General features: G+C 40.2%; 1 protein-coding gene across 1 annotated transcript in view; it reads right to left on the bottom strand.

The window, feature by feature from the left end:
- Positions 1-4,503: 4,503 nt before the first annotated feature.
- Positions 4,504-19,390, bottom strand: part of pde1ca (phosphodiesterase 1C, calmodulin-dependent a) — a 60,690-nt gene continuing 45,803 nt past the window's right edge. Inside the window, exons 4-20 of the mRNA XM_030767600.1 lie at positions 17,304-17,417; positions 15,830-16,012; positions 15,252-15,318; positions 13,482-13,598; positions 12,977-13,117; positions 11,873-11,973; positions 11,539-11,667; positions 11,318-11,419; positions 11,011-11,131; positions 8,467-8,548; positions 8,172-8,292; positions 6,887-7,062; positions 6,075-6,491; positions 5,538-5,593; positions 5,298-5,310; positions 4,891-5,022; positions 4,504-4,598 (exon numbers count right to left, since the gene is read on the bottom strand). Coding sequence (XP_030623460.1) covers positions 4,504-4,598; positions 4,891-5,022; positions 5,298-5,310; positions 5,538-5,593; positions 6,075-6,491; positions 6,887-7,062; positions 8,172-8,292; positions 8,467-8,548; positions 11,011-11,131; positions 11,318-11,419; positions 11,539-11,667; positions 11,873-11,973; positions 12,977-13,117; positions 13,482-13,598; positions 15,252-15,318; positions 15,830-16,012; positions 17,304-17,417 — 2,167 coding nt within the window. The remainder of the gene's footprint in view (positions 4,599-4,890; positions 5,023-5,297; positions 5,311-5,537; positions 5,594-6,074; positions 6,492-6,886; positions 7,063-8,171; positions 8,293-8,466; positions 8,549-11,010; positions 11,132-11,317; positions 11,420-11,538; positions 11,668-11,872; positions 11,974-12,976; positions 13,118-13,481; positions 13,599-15,251; positions 15,319-15,829; positions 16,013-17,303; positions 17,418-19,390) is intronic.

The raw sequence follows: 19,390 nt of genomic DNA, 5'->3' as shown, positions 1-19,390 counted from the left end.
CAAGCAGTCATCATCTGAGCCCTTTGAGTTCAGATTTATTGTCACAACAGTGCAATAATGGAGCATTGGAACAAACATGATCACATGACCACCCCCAGCTTCTCTTGGTTTGTGATCAAAAATTCTTTTTTTTTTTTTGTCTTTTTTCTTTATTTTTATTCCCCCTCAAAATAAAATGGCAACTGAGTCAACGGGACGTCAATGAGTTCGATAAACAGTTATGGTTCACCAGATACACTCTGAATCTCACTCACAACAAACAAACAGAACACGTCATATGGCTTAAACATGTCTTTTAGAAGAAAAGTAAATTAAATTATAATGCACAAAAACAATTACAGGGATTCAGTGAACTGTAAAAACAGAGGTGAGCTGTGACTGGGAAAAACACGCAACTTCCTTGTAAGACAGATTTGATGAGGCATGGTGGTGCAGTACACATATGGTCCAGCAGGGGGCAGTAGTAACGCGGACAACAAACGTCTTAACAAATTCCAACCAAATTTTACATAGAGGTAAAATAAAATCAAATCATAAAACGTCTTTTGAAAATACAACTATTGTTTAAACTCCTCACTTTTTTCTAGTGTAGATTCTCTAGTCAGAATCTTGCGGAGGTGCTATAGTTGTGTCCTAATTATAAACGAGCAAAGTTGAAGGCTTTGCTTGGAAAGTCTTTGTTTGTAGCTATCTCTAATGCATCTCTCTTTCTATAAGTGACTGATTTGAACATGTTGTCATTTAAAGAACATTAGGTTGCTTTAGGGAGAATGGCTGGCGGACAGCGTTTCTTTTACACAAGAACACATGGTTGAGCTAAACACCTGACGAAGCGTAACAATGAACAGAAAATTGTTAAGGCAATATTTCACTGTACCATTTTTTTGTATCTTTTTTTTTCTTTTCCCTTTTTTTTGTTTGTTTGTTTGTTTGTTTTTTTGTTTTTACATAATCAACATTATATTTTTAACACCTTTGCATGTGGCCCTTGACCTCTACTGAAGCATGTGATTGGTTAGCAAAGGGAGCATGCTCAATGTGCTTTGTACTCAGGAGAGGCGTCTGTGTGCCTAAATCTAGTGCTCTGGGTAACTATCACCCTTAATACTACTATTTAAGTCACAATCAGGTTTAACAGAGGTTTCTATAAATCTCTAATTAACTTTAGAGCAATATCATTACTCTATTTAACTGTGACCTCAAGACTAAAATGTTATGCAAAAAAGTCAAGTTATGCTGGTGACAAGTCAGAAAAACAAAGAACAAAGCTGACAGACTGACTCATGGATTGACAGAATTTTGAAAGAGAGAGAGAGAGAGAGAGAGATAATTAGTAATGTGAGTTTGTAGACATTCAGCTTAGACTTAACAAGTTGTTTTCACTGGAGTACGGAATAGTGCAGACTAAAAAAAATAAAAAAAATTCAGCATGAGAGAAACTCAAGTCTAACAGAAGAGTGGCAGTGTAGAACTGACAGAGACAGAGAGCCATCAAGAGCTGATACAGGCAACACAAAACAATCATAAATCACATAAAAAAACAAAACAGAACAAAAACAGAAACAAACAAAAATACAGAACATATGCCTGTATGCATAAAAATTCAAATCTTATAAAGGTTATTCACACAAAATATATAGAAAGAGATGACAGGCATAGAATATCAGACTTGCTTATAATAAACATGAGGGTGAGCTAATTAAGAAACATTTCTGATTTTATCTAGAAAGGATACAAAGACCACATGAAATTTGAGTGTCCAGAAAGCTGATGAAATGGTACAATTAAATCAATGAATTTAAGGCAACATTTTTTTTCTTTCATATAATAAAAATAAACACCTGAAATGTTTGTCATGACATTTTTTTAACCTAGGTATCATTTCTATGGTTTGCTTTAACGTAAGCACTTTATTGTTAGAACAAAACAAAAAAAATATATAGATATAATAATGTTCAATCTATCTTTGGTCAAGGCAACAGGAGATTTTGCACAGTGATTATGATGGTCATTCAAAATATATCTCCAATGACCTCGTTGTTAGTAGATACTTAATCAGGTAACACTTAGAATAAGCTTTTTAAATCTGAACATCTGGTAATTTTGTCTCTAACAGTTTTATCTTTCACAAATATTTCGTAAAATGAGTTTTCCACAAAAGTGGTTAGGAATTGTCGAAGAATATATAATTTAACAGGCCAAATGTATCCAAACTGTCAATGTGTGCTTTCAGTGAAAGAGTTTTTCGCTCTGTTCAATATACATTTGAGTGTTCTCAGAAAACGCTCCCAAATATTCAGTAAGGCAATACAAATACCAGAGTATGTTCTAAACCCAAATGTGTAATGTGTAGCAGACCTGCATGTGTAAACTGATGCAAAGCACTACTCCTAAACCAGTTTAAATTCCTACCTTATGTAGGAGGGTTTCTGGCCACACATTAAGCTTAGTCTTGGATTAAACCTCCTTGCTCATGGATATTCTCCACTGAAATCCCTTTTTAGGTCTGGACTAGGCTTAATCTGAGTCTAGAAAACTGACCCTTCATCTTTGAGATTAAGATTGGGGTCATGAAAGCTATTTCTAGAACAGTGCTTTGGAACAGCTTAAAGAGAGTTTAAAATCCAAATACATTAAGTGGTCAATGCAACTTTTGACAGAGAGACAAAAGATTATATGACTTTCAGGCAATCTGATGGAAGAATTAGTATGTCCAGTGTAGATAGCGTGTGTACACACAGTTAATGGCTCATGTATGTAGATCACTGTTAGCTGATGAAAGTTAAATGTGTGTGTGTGTGTGTGTGTGTGTGTGTGTGTGTGTGTGTGTGACTTTGTGAATGAACAGTCTAAATGGAAGTCAGATGCATCTCCAAATGTCTGATAAATGAAACCAGTGCTATATTACCCATGAGTCTTTGAGATCAAAATCCTGATTCTGACCTTACGGTTCAAATGAAGATCACATACATCACAAAAATGATGACGTTCTTTGTCATGACGATATCTGTACACAATTTTTTATAAATAATATTCCCTTTTATATACAATAAATACAGTATGCTCAAAAAATACAACCGGTTTAAAAAAAAAAAACTGAGAACAACTGAGAAATCCCAACAGAGAGGTAAAATGATTGTTATGGAATATATGTGTTGGCATCATAGATTTATATGTTATACATGATGACACTAACTATATGGCCCTACAGTCATTTACCTCTGAGGTTATACTACTGACACTAAAGTGAAGGATACAATCCTATAAGAAACTCTTTCATATATTACTCTTTTTCTTTAATGAAAATATAAAATGTTCTAAAAAAATCTTTCTTGTTTGGGCAAAATAAAAGATACCTTTTTCATAGATTATGTCAGTTCTGCTGCACATATACTGTGAATCATTAATTTTGAAACTGTTTTAAATTGAACAGTTTTATACAAATATTGTATATTTGTCCAAAATTAATGTATGCAATTTTTTGTGCATGGACTACACTGAAATACATATAAAAGTTCAATTTCTGGGATGAAAATGGTATTAAATTGGCAAATGTTTGTGATTTAACTGTTAATAATTAATAGCTGTGAATGAATTGTGTTCATTCATAATCACCTAACATGTGCAGTCTGTTAAAGAAAGTGCATTTTCACTGTGAAATGTAAAGATTAACTCTTGAAACCCCTGACCAACATACTATTTACAAAACTCCACAGTATTAACTAGTTCAGTCAGATAGTATCTTACATTCAACAGAGCACTACACTGTATGGCCAAAATGAAGCGAACAGGAAAGAAATGAGGAAAAATAATATAATAATAATAATAATAATAATAATAAGCTAACAAAAAGTTATAGTTGTGTGAGAATTTCAAACAAACATTCTTCACACAGTTCTTCCACATGAACGATCATGTCGAATCTTTTAGCTCAGTTCAGAGTGAGGCAATGCAGGGTGGACAGATCCACACAGGCCTCAGTGCTGAGACCGCTCTGTCCTGACATGTATGATTCTCCAGGCCCGTCTGCCCTCTCTCAGCGCCTGGCAGAAGCCTGTATACATTCCCTAAGAGAACACATCTGGATGAAGGACCTCAGCCACCACTGTCTCCCTATGGCACATACACAGCTGTGCAAAGCGTATGGGCTGTAAGAGATGTCTCAGGGTTTTGGTTCACACTGACTCCCTCTTGCATCATCTCTGTACCATTACCAGGCAAGGTTACAAAAAGGCGGGAAGTACGGGGAGGAAAAAAACAACAACAACCAAACCAAAAAAAAAAAAAGAAACAACAACAAAAAACAAGCAAGTAAACACAAAGACAAACAGAAAAAAAAAGGTTTGTTCACCTCATTTTCAAAAATACAAAAAAAAAAAAAAAAGAAAGAAAAAGAAAGAAAACGTATCAGCGTGCCCCGTAAAACCCACTAGATGGCGATGTAGTGCAAGGGATGCGGGCCTGCTCTGGTAATGGAGTCCTTGTTGAGAAATGAAAGAGTAGTTAGTTTGCATCTGACGCGCTGGCAGCCGCAGCGGCAGCAGCTGCTTTAGAGGCAGGCGAGTTGCCACGGTTACTGTGGGGCTCATCTTCTGAATCTGCAGGGAAAGAGGAAATATGGCACATTTAATTGCATGAGCCCGTGCTTCTCCAACGCTACGTGAGAGGGGGAGACGGATGCCAAGATGGGATTGATTAGGAAGTCACAAAAAAACCAAAAAAAAACAATGGTCGACTTGGTGAGGATGATCTGAAGAGTAAGACAGAGAATAGCCAGGACAGAGCTGTGACCAGTTTGAGTTTGTCATCTCTGACTTAAATATCCTACACAGTTTTGGTCATCCTTCATCCTAGCTACTTTCGGTTTGTTATTTTGGCAATTTTGGTTACAGAATGGTTTGTCTGGAACTTGCAGGTGTATGCCGTTTTGGTCTAGAAGCTGGCCATCAGCTTGTCTGGAGAGCTCAGGATCTCTTGAGGTTGTCAATGGAGGACAAGTGAGGTCTGAGAGGATGGATGTAGCTTGAGCAACATTACACGGGTTTCCACAAAAAGTGTGAGCGTTCTTTGCGATATTTCGTTCGTGTGTGTGTGTGAGCGTGCGTGCGTGTGTGTGGGTGTGCGCGCGCGCACATGTGCGTATACGTGTGTGCGTATACGTGCATTTTGAACAGAATTACATTCTGAACGAAAAAAGAAGGCTCAACCATGCTGTTGCCTTTTACTATTTTACAACATGGTTTTATTTTGTAAGATGTATAATCATGTTTATGGGTCGCTTAATCTGACCCAGATACACAAGCAGGTCACCTGAGGTATTCAGAAAAAAAAACGAGAAGGCTGATTTACGACGGTGACTTTATGTGGCAGAATGAAAGAGTCATATCACTGCTTACACCCTGAGGGCCGAGAACTTTCAACTCCTCCTGTCTGCGCTAATCTTCCCGGAAACCCGTGTGAAGTTGTCTCAGTGGGTAAGGAGGGGGAAAAGAGATATAGCTGTTACCATCAGAGTTTTTTTCACAGTTTTTGTCAGAACTTTTTTTGTCACTGTCCTCACTGTCAGGTGAGTCTAGTTCCTCAGGTACTTCTCCTGAGATTTAAATAACACATGAGTCAGAACAGAACACACACACACACACACACACACAAAAGCACACACATATCCCACAATGCAGAGTATGTGCATCCAAAGAATAAAACACAGAGCTCTTTTAAAACACATATGAGGGGCAAGGTGACCCAACCGAAACCGATGGCATGCTTGACAATCCTTATTATGTTTTGATTACGTTTTCCACATTATGTTTTTTTTTTTCCATTCATTCAGGCACACCATTACATGTAAGTAAATACAGCCCAGTGCATACAAGTGAGTTAAAGAGCATGGACAGCTGTATGAGGTATTATTAGTCAGTGGTCATATGTCATTAGAGGCCTTAGTCTCAAAGTGCAGTGTGTTTAAACAATTAAAATGGATTATAGAGGGACTTTCTAATGCAGCAGTGGATCTAAGGTGGGAGAGAGACACTAAGCGATGGCGTGTGCGACAGGTGAAAATGCCTGGTACGTACCATTTTGGACTTGCTGGCTGTTGTCTGTGTCGCTACTGGTGTCCTGCTCTTTGGGATCGGAGTCTTGATTGGAGGCGGCATCGGGTTTGACCTTGTTTGACCCCCCTGGGTCTTTATTCCCCTCAGCTTCTTTGGGCTCTTGCTCCGCAGGCTCTTTCTTATCTGCCCTGGACTGCGCCACGTCTGCCGACTCTGTCTTTCTCTCTCTCTCTTTCTCTCTGTCTCTGGTTGTGGTTTTTGTGTCTTTCTTGTCGGTTTCTTGTGATTTCTCTGATGTCTCCTTCTCTTTCTTGTCCTTGTCCTCTGATTTCTCTACGGAGTCTGAGTCTTTGCTGTCCTCTGACTTGATCTTTTTCCCCTCTGTCTCCTCCTGTTTGGCCTTCTCCTCTGCTTCCTTTTTCGCTTTCTCCTCCAGGTCTATCAGGATAAAGAATAAACCCACCCTTAGATCAAGAGTTTAAGAGTCCACAATAACACCTGAAGAACTCCTTGAAGATCATTAATCCAGTGCTACAATTTCTACCATTCCTAGCAACAATCTCTAATCTCATGAGAAAAAAAAAAACTACAAACAAGAGTCGAGAAAGCCAACAACAACAACAACAACAACAAAAGATGGCCAGCTCCTCTGGATTATTTACTCTCTGTCAGTATTTTTGAGTCTTGAATATGTTGAAGCTACTCGATTCCATCCTTCACATCTTTCACCTTTTTTGCTTACTCTTGTCTTTTTAAAAGAGCTCTAAGCATCAGCACTGCTGACGCTGCTCCTCTCTCTCTCTCTCCCTCTCTCTTTCTCTCTTTCCCCATACCTTTGGCAGCCTGAGCTTTCCACTTCTCCCTGTTCTGGTGTACCTCCTCATTCCATGTGGCCTTGAAGCATTTGAAGTCCACGTTGAGCAGGGAGCAGTTGAGGGAGGAGCTGCCCTCGGAGCTTGTGCTTTTCACGCTGGAGCGTTTTCCATCTGACGGGGTGATGTTGTTCAGACTACAGACAGGAGTCAGACAAACAGAACTGGCTGTTTGATGATGCAAGATTTTCTGTCTTTTTGTACATCTTCAAAAGTCTGCCACACAAAAGCTGCAGCCATAATTTCCATGTTGTTTAATGTAATTTTTAGAAGTGATTGACGTGTTTCTTTGCAATATGGCTGTAATGTCATCTGTCTATATATATATAGAGTGTATATATATAAGTGTGTGCGTGTGTGTGTGTGTGTGTGTGTGTGTGTGTGTGTGTGGGATCATTTAGAAGAGAAACTGATGGAGAGAAGAGGAGATCCCCCACTGTGCATGAGAGATGTTACATTTAAGCCTCTTTAAAAAGATCAGCTGTAGATCTCAAAGACAGATAGACGGAATGCAAGGGAGAGGGAGAAGAGAGGGATGAAGACGCGTTTAAAATCCTCTTTTACAGTTGTGATGATGTGGTGTGTGTGTGTGTGTGTGTGTGTGTGTGTGTGTGTGTGTGTGACAGGATAAGGGCTGTAATGATTTCCTTTGTGTGCACACAGTCAAGTCACCTTTAATGCCATTCCAATCCCTTATGCATAGAACTTAAGAATGTTAAAGTGCATCTATCTGTTGAAATAAACTGCTGTTACAATGTCACATGTATGTGACTGTGCATGTGTGTATGTGCGTGTGTGTGTGTATGTGTGTGTGTGGAGGTGAAAGTGACCTACACTCAGCATGGGGGCTAAGAGGACTAGATGTGGGGGCAAGGCACAGTCAAAAGCAGTCTTTTATTATGCATGTCCATTCAACTCCCTGAGTCTCATCTGCAAAGCAACCAGACTCCTCACACACATACATTACTGATAGCTACAGCCAGCCAGCCAGCATGACTGTTCATTCATTTAAGCAGGTGAACAAAGGCAGTCAAGTGGACATTCTCTGTAGGCTTTTTATTTTCTTTTTTTTCTGTGGATCATTAAAAAAATGACAAAGGTAAGAACAGAATGAACAACGCTTCAGCCCTTTGTTTGTGTGGCTATGTTATGGATTGAGTTGGCTGTACGGAAGTAGAGTAAGTTGATATGATGGACCATATGTGTTGTCTGTTGATAAGCAGACGCAGTGACTGATTCTGCTCACCTGGAGCGTCGCAGCCCAGCCAAACCCGAACGTGAAGCCTCATCTATCAGTGGTGTCACTATTTTCTCTGTCATGTCGGTCAGGACCGTGAAGGTGGGCTCCACAATAAAATCAATAAACCCTGGAAGGAAGGCACACACACACACACACACACACACACACAGAGAGAGAGAGAGAGAGAGAGAGAGAGAGAGAGACAAACACATACCCAGAGCTGTAATTCCTCCTGTCACTGAGATGAATCACTGAATGACAGTTTGGATTATGGGGCTGGATTGAGGGACTATGCACTCACCAATCTGAGACTGGGCCACCATAGTGGACTTGCGGTCGCAAAGAGGTGAGAACGGAAGGCCAAGTTCTGCCTCTTTATCGCCCTGTTACAAGCAAAATCATTCACTTCACTTCAAAGAAGAGTCTGAGCACGGATAGTTCAGACGAACAGAATTAAACACACAAATTTTTTTTTATCTATGTTAATGAAATAGATGCTTGTTCAGTATACATGTAACTGCCAAAATAAAGACACACTAAGATAAAGCTTCTTTATAGGACAACAGCCAGAACTTTGGCATAGACTCTTAAAGAGTCCAGAGGCACTGGAGGGGCATGACACCACTCTTTCACCAGCAATTCCGTTACTTGGTGTTTCCTTGATGGTGGAGAAAAACGTTCTCTCAGGTGTCAGCCTAGAATCTCCAGTAAACGATCAGCTGGTTTCAGATCTGTTGACTGAAACCATGTTGGCGTGTGGTTCACATCGTTTTCACGCTTATTATACCATTCAGTGACCACTTCGGCCCTGTGGATGGAAGAAACCGCCATCATTGGGTTACGTATGTTTCAATGCTGGATGAAGGCGATCACTCTGAATGGTTTTCCATTTTGTTCCCCCTTTGTCTGCTATGGGGGTTGAGTGGACCTAACCCAAGCCAGCTGCCAGAAGTCTTCACTGCAGGAACCAAGCACTAAGGCCTGTAAGTTTCTTTTGGCATGCACCACACATACACTCATCCGGTTATTGAGAACAGGATAAAGGATGACTCATCCAACTATGTGACTATTTTTCCCTCCGCGCAGTACATCACATTGCCTGTATCCTTTGCAACTGTGCATGCAAATGTGCACATTTGGGTGTAAGATGGAGTTTATAGCTGTATCACCCCCGTACGTGAGGTTCTCAATGGACTCCTCTAAATGACACGGCATATTCATTCTCTCCACTAATATTTATGGTCACCAGCCATACTTGCTATTTATTTTTGCATTATATCATGACCTAATGCCCAGATATCAGGTTCTAGGAGTATGATCACCTCAGTGTAAGCTACCAGCAAGTGTTTGACACTGAGATTCCTCCCAAATGCACCAACAACCAACCCCCATTCTACAATCTCTTTCTTCAGTCATGGCAGTCAAAGTAATGGGGTTAATGGGTGGGGTTTTTTTTTAAGTAGAAGACCTAGTGATATTCTTTTCTGGCATGTTAACTGCTTAATTAGTTCAGGAACCACATGTGTTTAGAAGCATGCACTTTTAAACATGACCTGAAGTTGGGTTTCAGTCTACTTCATGTTGTTTACTCAGTGTTTCTTTTATTTTGGCAGTTATCTGTAGTTGTCCCATTATCAGACTGTGACGGTTCAAATTATGATATTCATATGTAATTTGTCTCTATATTATGATGAGTTGTTATGGAAAAAGTCTTGTCTTATATAGGAAAACTTTTTTGACCGCAAAACCCTTCTAGAATCATTTGCGTTAGTGTTGCTCAATGAGAAGTGAAACAGAGAGAAAAAAAAAAGACATGCTGTTATCTAGAATGTAATATTTTTCATCCAATGAGCACAAAGATGAGATAATACATGTAAATACATTTTCTGGGAACCTTTCCCCTACGTTGTGTACCAGAGTTCATCGCTAATACTCCTCTGAGTTACAACATGCCATTTAACTTCATTTTCCAAGATCATTGTGATTCCCAGAAAGAGATGAGTATAATTATAACTGCTCTGATGAGCTGTGCTATCTCTCCAGTAGATAACGACTCTGCAATCCACAGACTAAACCGACTAATGAATGAATATGCTTCTGTACATATTTGTGATCTTTCAAGGGTTTTACTTTTCACTGCTCACCAAACTCAACCCTACGAGGTTGGGTCTGAGGTTGATAGATTTGTAATATGAATTTATTCATGTTGAATATAACTTGTGTAGCGGTTTCTTTCACTGAACTAGACATTTCTATTAATATGATTAGTGGTTCCTTCCTGGGAATGGATTGATTAGATATTACCTTTGCACTTCAATAAATCAAGGTTAATTTTTGCAGTTCTCAGAAGACAGAGCACTCACAAAATGCTATTTCACTTTCTGCAAATGAGCAATTAATTAGCTTGTCAAATAGAGAAGGCTTTCAGAGCTTTCCAGCTTCCAGATTCTGAAACAGTAAAAGCTGGCAGTAGACCGACACTGCTCAGCTGGAAAAAAAGCTTTTTCCTGTCTTTTCCATTTAATTATCATATATTCCATAAAAGTCAGAGGTTCTAATAGAGCAGTAGAGCTGGTCACAGCAATAAATCAGAACTGAATCAACTCCTGAGTTACGTTTGTCCAAGATCAGGTCTGGAAAATGATCTTGCAAATAGATCTAATCCTGTGATCAATAACAAATGAATGCCATCGTGAATGTGCGTTTACTTATGCGTGTGGAGTGAGGAGTAAGTTTAAAGATTTGCCTGTGATCAAGTTGAGAACCTGTGACCAAATTGAGAACCTGTGAAAACAGGATTAGCTGCCAAGGTACTGGAGAGTCAAGAGGGGAGGAGTAAACCCACCTGTCGGAAGAATTCCTCCAGCAGCGATGTGGTCCAGCGATGGTGCAGGTCCCACTTTTTGGCAGGGTGACTGATGTCAGCAGTGTGCAGTAATAAGGACAAAGCTTTAGGCTTGTCAATCCTATGGAAGACATGCAGATGGACTTAGCCCTTTTCTCCTCTGCCAGAGTATGTATATCTAGAAGATCATTTCTTTCTCTGATGTGCCATCTGGTGTGATCAGCTGTAAAGGATTCTGTTGGAAGACAGAACCGGGAGTGCAAACTGAGAGAGCCACGAACGATTTAAAAAGAGGTTACACACTTACGCCTCAGGCTGCTGGAGAAAGTTCTTCATAGCCTTGATCTGCTGGAAGTGACAGGACATGTCTGTTGCCAAAACCATCTCCACTACCAAGGCGCGTAACTCCCTAAGAAGAAGGTTATAGAAAATGATAAAGTTAAGTTCGCCCGACAACGTTTTGTTGTGTTACATAACATTCTGCGCAGGGAGATGTAGATGGATAAGCTGGTAGAACCACCAGCTTACCTCCAGTCGTCTTTAGATAAATTGTAGAGGATGTTCATCTCATCGTCGTCCTGTAGGAGGCGATAAGCAGCACTCACGTGGTGATTTTCCAGTACGGCTCGGTCGTTGTACAGTATGGCTGTGTCAGATCTGAAATACGGGCATCAAGAGAGAGCTCAAGGCAAAGCAGTAAAACCTTAACGAGTTCAACGAAGATCATCAACAATGTCTGATTACTGAAGAGTAATTCCCTTAAATCTTTTAACTTTCTACGTTGGAATCCCGGTTGCTTTTCCCAGTCCCCGAGTCATTCGATTCATACCATTTCATTTATGATGCTGTAAATTACGGTTACCTGGTTTGTATATGGAAGTTGTTTGTGGTTCCGGTATGCTCATAATCGTGCACAGCTGCGGCAAAGAGCATAGCAAAGATTTCCAGCTCTGTCAGCCAATGCTGTAACAAACAGGGATAGCCAGAGAGAGAGAGATAGTGAGAGAGAGGATCATCCTAAACGAGTTGCCTTCAGTCGAGATGTACTGGCCTGCTCTCGCTAACGAATGGATTTTTAAAGAAGAATGATCAGAGACTGTGTCTCCTCTAACTGTGATCCAATTACTTGAACAGCTTAAGAAAATGTACTCAGGCAACAAGCTGTTACTGTAATAGCATTTGGGTGATAAAGTGAAATGTTGCTCTGTAGCTTGGGAGAATTTTAATGCAGTGTTGTATTAGAACTGAAAAGCATTGGTTTGAATGCACACTGGTGAATTCTGGGCCGTAACTGACGTCTCTTAAAGCATCAGCAATCCTCATTTCAAAAATTGCGATCAAGGGCTTTCTGGCGGGGAGCTCCCTTTGTTCTCAACTTCACATTTTTCACATCAGCCTTGACAGTAAAGGGATATGCATATCAATATTAAATCAAGGCATGGCCACTGAGGTTCTCTGAAAACAATAAGCTATCATTTATGGCCCATCATTTCAGGGCTGGCACACAGCTCCGGTCATCACTCCACTCAGTGGCCATTTGATGGTGACACATTATTGAAGGGTTAATGAGAAGGGTCCGGGTATTGACATGAATGAATTGAGGGAGCGTCAGGGCAGATTAACTGTCGATCGATGGGGACCGTCTGTGCGGCGTGATGAGGTTGGAGTGGAAAGCTCATTCCAAACCCTCTACCCTACACAGATTCCTGTCACTATAAATACTGCTGATGAAGTGGTGGGTGTCAAACTTAATCAAACAGACACAGTGGAGGCAGCCCCACCCTCACCCCCCCCCAAAAAAAAAAAAACAAAGGTGTTCATCAGGACATTATATTCATAGAAATGCTTTGAAATATTACAATATTCAATCCTGTTGCCATACCTTAAAAACATATATTATTAAGATGTATGGACCTGTATGTTTTCTGAAGAGGAGCAGGTCTACGGTTAAAGTGTTAAAACTCACCACCATGCCTGTCTTGAGCAGAAGGTAATGGACTGTCTGTGTGACGTCAGCGGCATGGATCAGATTATGGTACGGGTTCTTGTGTTTACTGTAACCCACCTCCAGAGCCTCCACAAAGGATACCAGCGCAGAGATGGGGATCTGAGGAGAGTCAGAAACGGAACATCCCAGAATGATTGAGTGAACAGGATGCTGATTAAATATTAGCGATTAAATTCTAACTGTTAGGCAGAGCTATGTCAAATGACTCTTTTCAAGCCGAGAATTATAATTAGGGAAGATTATGAGGAGGATAGAACTCCCTGCATATTTCTCAAACTCAGTCTTTCAAAGAAATTTGCTCTGAAAATTGCTGATTTAAAACAGATTTTTTTTTTAATGTTTTCAACCTCCTAGAGCCTGTAATGTTTAAAAAAATATATGCTAAAATGACCACACACATTGATAAGCCTGAGGCATATTATGTCATGTGAAATAGGACTGATGTAAATATACAGCATCTTACCTTGAAGCGATTGATTAAGTCGTATCTGGTAAGCAGTTCGTAGAAGATGAATTTCAATGCATGATCTCCACTTGCTTCATTCAGAGCAAACACATCAAATGACCACGTGTCCACATGCTAAAAAGACATAAAACATAAACTGAATTATGGTTATATCTGTATAAAACCTTTCTGTAAAACAAGTTGTGCCTCACTAAACATGCATAAGCAGAAAACAGAGCAATGTAGATGATTTAACAGGCACCTGTCTGCACACATAGAGGAAATTGAGGTGGAATTACATCCCTAAATACAAGGCTTGTTGATAACGTCTTTTTGAAACAGCTTTGTACCATTCAGCTTGTGTTTGGACTAAGCAGTAGAAAATGAATTACTCTTTCACCTCAAAGACGGAGCGGAGTGTACGTGAACTAATTCAATAACTTGGCATTTTTATCACTATCTCCAAGTTTGTACTAATTAAAATCCAAGACAGGGAGAGAAGAGAAAAAGACTGAAAACATCACTTACTAAGTCATTTTATTAAATCTTCCTCTCTGTCTAACATATTTAGAGCCAGAAGCGGTAGAGGTAGTAAAATGAACACCAGCAATAATGCAAGAGAACAGAACGACATGGGGCCAGGGGTAATAAATTGAACTATTTCTCTTTTCCTCTCTCTCTCTCTCTCTCTCTCTCTCTCTCTCAAATTTGTCCCCTCCTCTCTCTACCCTCTAAAATAAAACTCACGTCTATATAGTTTTGACGCTTCTGGGAGAAAGACTATTTGAATTATGAGACATTAAAGATTCAAATCTTTAAATTGGAAGTTTTCCCCTGCGTTCCATCTCTGTCAGGGGCGAGTGCTTTAAAGGGCCTTGGGCTATGTAAAAGAGCAGGATGCATATACATGGCGGCATCTGCTACCATAGCCCACAGAGACAGACGATAAAAGAAACCTAAGTCATCTTCACAGTCAGACACAGAAAGAGACGCAGACACTCAAAATGGATCACATTGCTGGAAACCTAGAAAAAAAAAAAAAAAAAAAAACCCTACTCAAACTTAAACAAAACCAGAGGGGCGTGTACGGGCGGTGAAGAAGAAGAAGAAAGGTGATCCGAGTCCATGAGTATCAGAAGAGCGATCGATCTTTTATGCTCAGTTGGTCTTTCCATTGTAAAAGAGGACAGGTGGGAAAAGCAATAAAAGTCTGACTGGAATGGAAGCAGAGGAATATATAGCCCATAGCGTAAGTCATAGTTTGTGCTCTGTATCTAACATGGACCTAAAAACCTCCATGGCTTCCTCATCTTGCTATAAACAATCTGAGGATACCCAGGTGGTTGAAAGGAAAGATCAATTCTGTACTTTGGTTGATTACACAGGTTTGTTTGTTTGACTGCTTCTCTGATTCTGTCATCTCCTGAGAGACTTCTCATGTTCCATATAGCCTGGCATATGACACGGGTGTTATTGAGTGTTAACCCACGCAGGATGGTCAGGTCAAATCCGAACCACTTTTAACTTAACATACGTGCAACATTTTAAAATGCACACAACATTTTAACTCTATTTTTTTTTCCTGGCACTTCAACTCTTCAACAGTTGTTCTTCAGTGCAAAAAAAAAAAAAAAAAATGGTTCAGGTGAAATTTGACCCCATGTGTTTGAATATAGGAGAAGGGGGCAGTTATGGATATGCTGTTTGATTTTTTTCTTATCTCCCGGCTCATCCCCGGCCCACTGGGGTCCTCTCCATCCACCCACGACAGAAACCCCCCACTAATACCTTGAGAACTGTGATCACGCTGGGCGGATAGCTTAATCCCACCATGTTGGACGTCCGGCGATACATTCTGTCGGGACGAGATAACATTCTCGGGTGAGAAAAAAAGGGACACATAGAGAGGTCTATGATGAAAAAAAAAGGGCAAGAGAGGCTTCATTTTGGTGACACTGACCAATAGCGGTTAACATTTAAAGGGCACAAAGGATCATTCCGGACCAAAAATAAACGACTCACCAGAAAGGTATCGGTTTCAACCTGTTGGGTCTTCATCAAATGGTTCACGACCACAGTACAAATCAATCACAGTTTGTGACGTATGGTCTATATATAAATGTTTTGAAGTCTTCCTTTGACCCGGTTGCATATTGGTTTACTTTAGAGTGAGAGATTTTTTTTAAGGAAGCCAGTCTATTACCCAATGGCTGATTAGGATGCTGATTTGGGTGGAAATGAGGTAAGAGATACTGTATATTAAAGCTTAGTAACTGATTTACATGTCGGTCATTCTACTCTTCAAACAACTGTCAGTCCAACTGTAACAGCTTATTTCATTATGACACACAAGAGGAATATTGTACCTCTCCACAAATATCCCAGCTTGCACTGCGTGGACAATACTCCTGAAGCGTGGTTTCTCCTCTGTCCGTCTAAGCATCAAGCCCATCTGACGAGTAAAGGTGGAGGCCAGCCAATCACGCACCTCCGAGGGAACGGAGTCGGACTGGATGTCACTGAGCTCATCCTCAGTGTCCACCAGACGCCTGAGGAGATTCACACACACACACACACACACACACACACACACACACACACACACACACACACATTCACACAAGAGTATAAGGGCACAGCTCTGTCTCATCACCAGATAGGGAAGTCATGTCACTCAAAATTAGATCAGAGCCCATTTGAGCTAAGATAGCTTTAAGCAGAACATGTGGCAAGGAGAATTTCAGTTCAAAAAGAGTAAAGAAAAAAGAAACTTTATGAAGGTTGAATGCTCAACACTTGAAAAACAGAAACTTTTTTTTTTTTTTTTTAAACCAAATGCTTCATTATTTTGTTGCAAGTTCGTTCACACAGATTTACACCAAAATGACATTTATCAGAAGTGCCTTAGCAGCAGATGTTTCCGTGTACTTTATATGGACTTGGCCTAATCTTTGCAGCTGACTCCATGTTTGTTTAGCAGCTCTTATGGCATTTATAAAAGCATGTTTTTTTTTGTCCTCTGAATCATAAAAGCCATAACAAAAAGCATATGTGTTTAATTTGCTATCGTTAAAATCCAAATAGGAGCTTCCAGTAGAGCCCTCCCTCCTGTGTGGCCGTGGAGCAGAGTGACGGCACTGCTGTCTGGTAATTACATCATCCTTATTCTATCAGTGCTGAGAGATGTGTGGTCAGACAGAGACTCTTACATTTCACAATATTTCAATTCCAGCTCCCATCAGCACACACACACCCCCACGCACATACACACACGCACATACACACACAAACGCATGCACACACATGCAAATGAACACACATACACACACACACGCACACACATACGCATACACGCACACACAGACATGCACACACGCGCGCACACACACACACACACACACATACTTCACTCTCTTGCCTAAGGATTACTCTGCTTCTGCTAGTGTTTACATATGAACCCACGCAGCTGACCCTTGGTGAAACATGAATGGTACACATGGGAAGAGAGAGGGAGAGACAGAGAGAGAGAAAGAGAGAGAGAGAGAAAGAGAGAGAAGGAGAGACAGAGAGAAAGAGAGGAACCAAGTGTAGGTTCCCATGACAGGAAATAAATCACACACAAAATGAATTTAGAATGAGTGAAAATGTTCATAGGAAAGAAGGAAAAGAGAATGAGAGAAGTCTGAATGGTTGCAACATTGACTTCATTAGAATTTGTGTATTTGGAGACCATTAAACCAAGTGTGTGTGTGTGTATGTGTGTGTGTGCGCGTGTGTTCAGACAAATGACTACAGTGTTTGGTGGAGGAATACTGTGTATATTAGTAACGCTGGTATTACCTTGTCTCCTCAATATAGACTGACTCCAGTACAGATGCAGCATATTCCAAGTTTTTCTTAAGGTCAACCACAGAGGCCTCTCCACGTTCCAGCTGTTTCACCAAACATCGCAATCTGAAAGGACAATAAAAAACAAAACAAAACAAAACAACAGAGTCAAAAACAGGGAAGGTGATTACTTTGATGACCATAGCTAATGGAAAACATGAGTCTGTAAATGTCATCATCATCTGAAACCAAAGTTCACTGAGAAATCATTTTCAGAAGCGCAATGTGATTTAAACAAATCCCCCTTGACACAAGAAGCATTGCTCCATACAGTTCTCCGCATAGTAATGACTGACTCAAAGCATTATCCGGAATTTCAAGAAGCATTGGAAATTTATTGGGTTACTACTGACTGCTGCAATTTCTCAATGTTACCTTGCAATGTGATTCATTCATTCATTCATTCATTCATTCATTCAGAAATTCCATTGTCCACAATGCTGTCAACCTGTCAAACAACTAGTTGACAGTCCATCAGCCGTGAAACCGTCTCAGAGCTGAACATCATGCTCCACTGGAGAGAGTTTTCATTAAACAGTGACCGTTTCTATCCAAATGACTGAAATAACTTTACACACATCAACTGGAAACTATGTTCACTTTCCTTGTCAGCTAAACCATTGCCACTCTGAAACCAAACAACATTTTATTTGATTCAAATGACTGCCAGACAAACATCAGGTGTCAACTAAAATCATTTCTGCTCAATAAATATAAAATGTGTGCATGCCCATGTACACATATATATGTGTATACATGTATACGTGTGTGTGTGTGTGTGTGTGTGTACATGTGCATGAGACTGTGTATGTGTGTCTGTATTATACATGCACGCACGCGCGCACGTGTCCGTATCACCGTACTTAGCGATAAAACTCTTGTTTATGAACAGCGTTCATCCATTCCAATCTGACGTCTCTGGTGACGTTAGCACATGGTTACAGCATCATATTATCTTTGACACGATGTCACAAGCCAATGGGGTAGGAGGGCGGTGCGCTCCAGCGTGTGTGTAGGGCGCACATGGGCACAGGTTTGACCCAATTCCTGGGCCAGCTGGCAGGGATACACAAGGTACACACACAGAGGAGATGAGCTGAAGACTCAAACCTAAAGCCTGTTCTCTATGGATTTAAACATGTTATCCCTATGACACATTGAATTTCACTTTCACAAGACCAAAGCAGGCAGAGAGAGGAGGAAAACAAACAGAACACATGCATGTTCTTTCTAATGTTAATCAAACTTTCAAATAATGCAAACCCCCCCCCCCCCCAAAAAAAAAAACAGCTTAACATACTAATATGCTGTTATTATACTTAAAATAATACCTGTTTGTATTTTTTTCAGGATGACAAAATTGAATTAACAGATGAGTCACGATTGTATTATTTCACTTTTTAATTGGAATCAATACCTTGATGATTCGGGGGAAAACAGAGGGAGAAATACAAGACGTGCATTTTTCCGGTGGGCAAATATATTTATGCAGCCAGGGAAATGTACATATTTCTGATGAGTATGCTGTGTGGAGTTAGTGTGATGACTCAGTCTGCATTCTCTGAGATAAACTGTGCAGCTAGGGGTTTTTTGTTGTTGTTGTTTGTTTGGTTTTTTTTTTGTCCAAAATGACAAAAATCTGCTTACATCAGAAATACTTTTATTGTTACTGAGTGGACACAATATTCTCTCCATCCATTTTGAGTCATTTCTGAGAAATCATTCAACATTTCTCTTTAACCGCTCTGCTGCTGACTTATCGCACACGGCGAGCGCTCCCGCTCCAAAGAAGGTTGAAAAAAAAAAAAAAAAAACAGGGAAAAGGACACAGTGTTTGAACAACATTATCAAAATCGGCGAGGCGGCAGAAGAACACCTACCCCAGGCATCTCGGAGGAATTCCCTCTCTCAGACAAACACATAATCAATGCTTCAAGTCAATGTCATCCCATCAGAGGATTAGAACTTCCCAGAATCCAGCCGTGGAGGGCACGATAAGAGAATGAAACATATGCCAAATATCCTCCATCGTCAAACAA

The sequence above is a fragment of the Chanos chanos genome, chromosome 3 (assembly GCF_902362185.1).
Source record: "Chanos chanos chromosome 3, fChaCha1.1, whole genome shotgun sequence".
NCBI lineage: Eukaryota > Metazoa > Chordata > Actinopteri > Gonorynchiformes > Chanidae > Chanos > Chanos chanos.
This window is presented reverse-complemented; position numbering and strand designations above follow the sequence as displayed.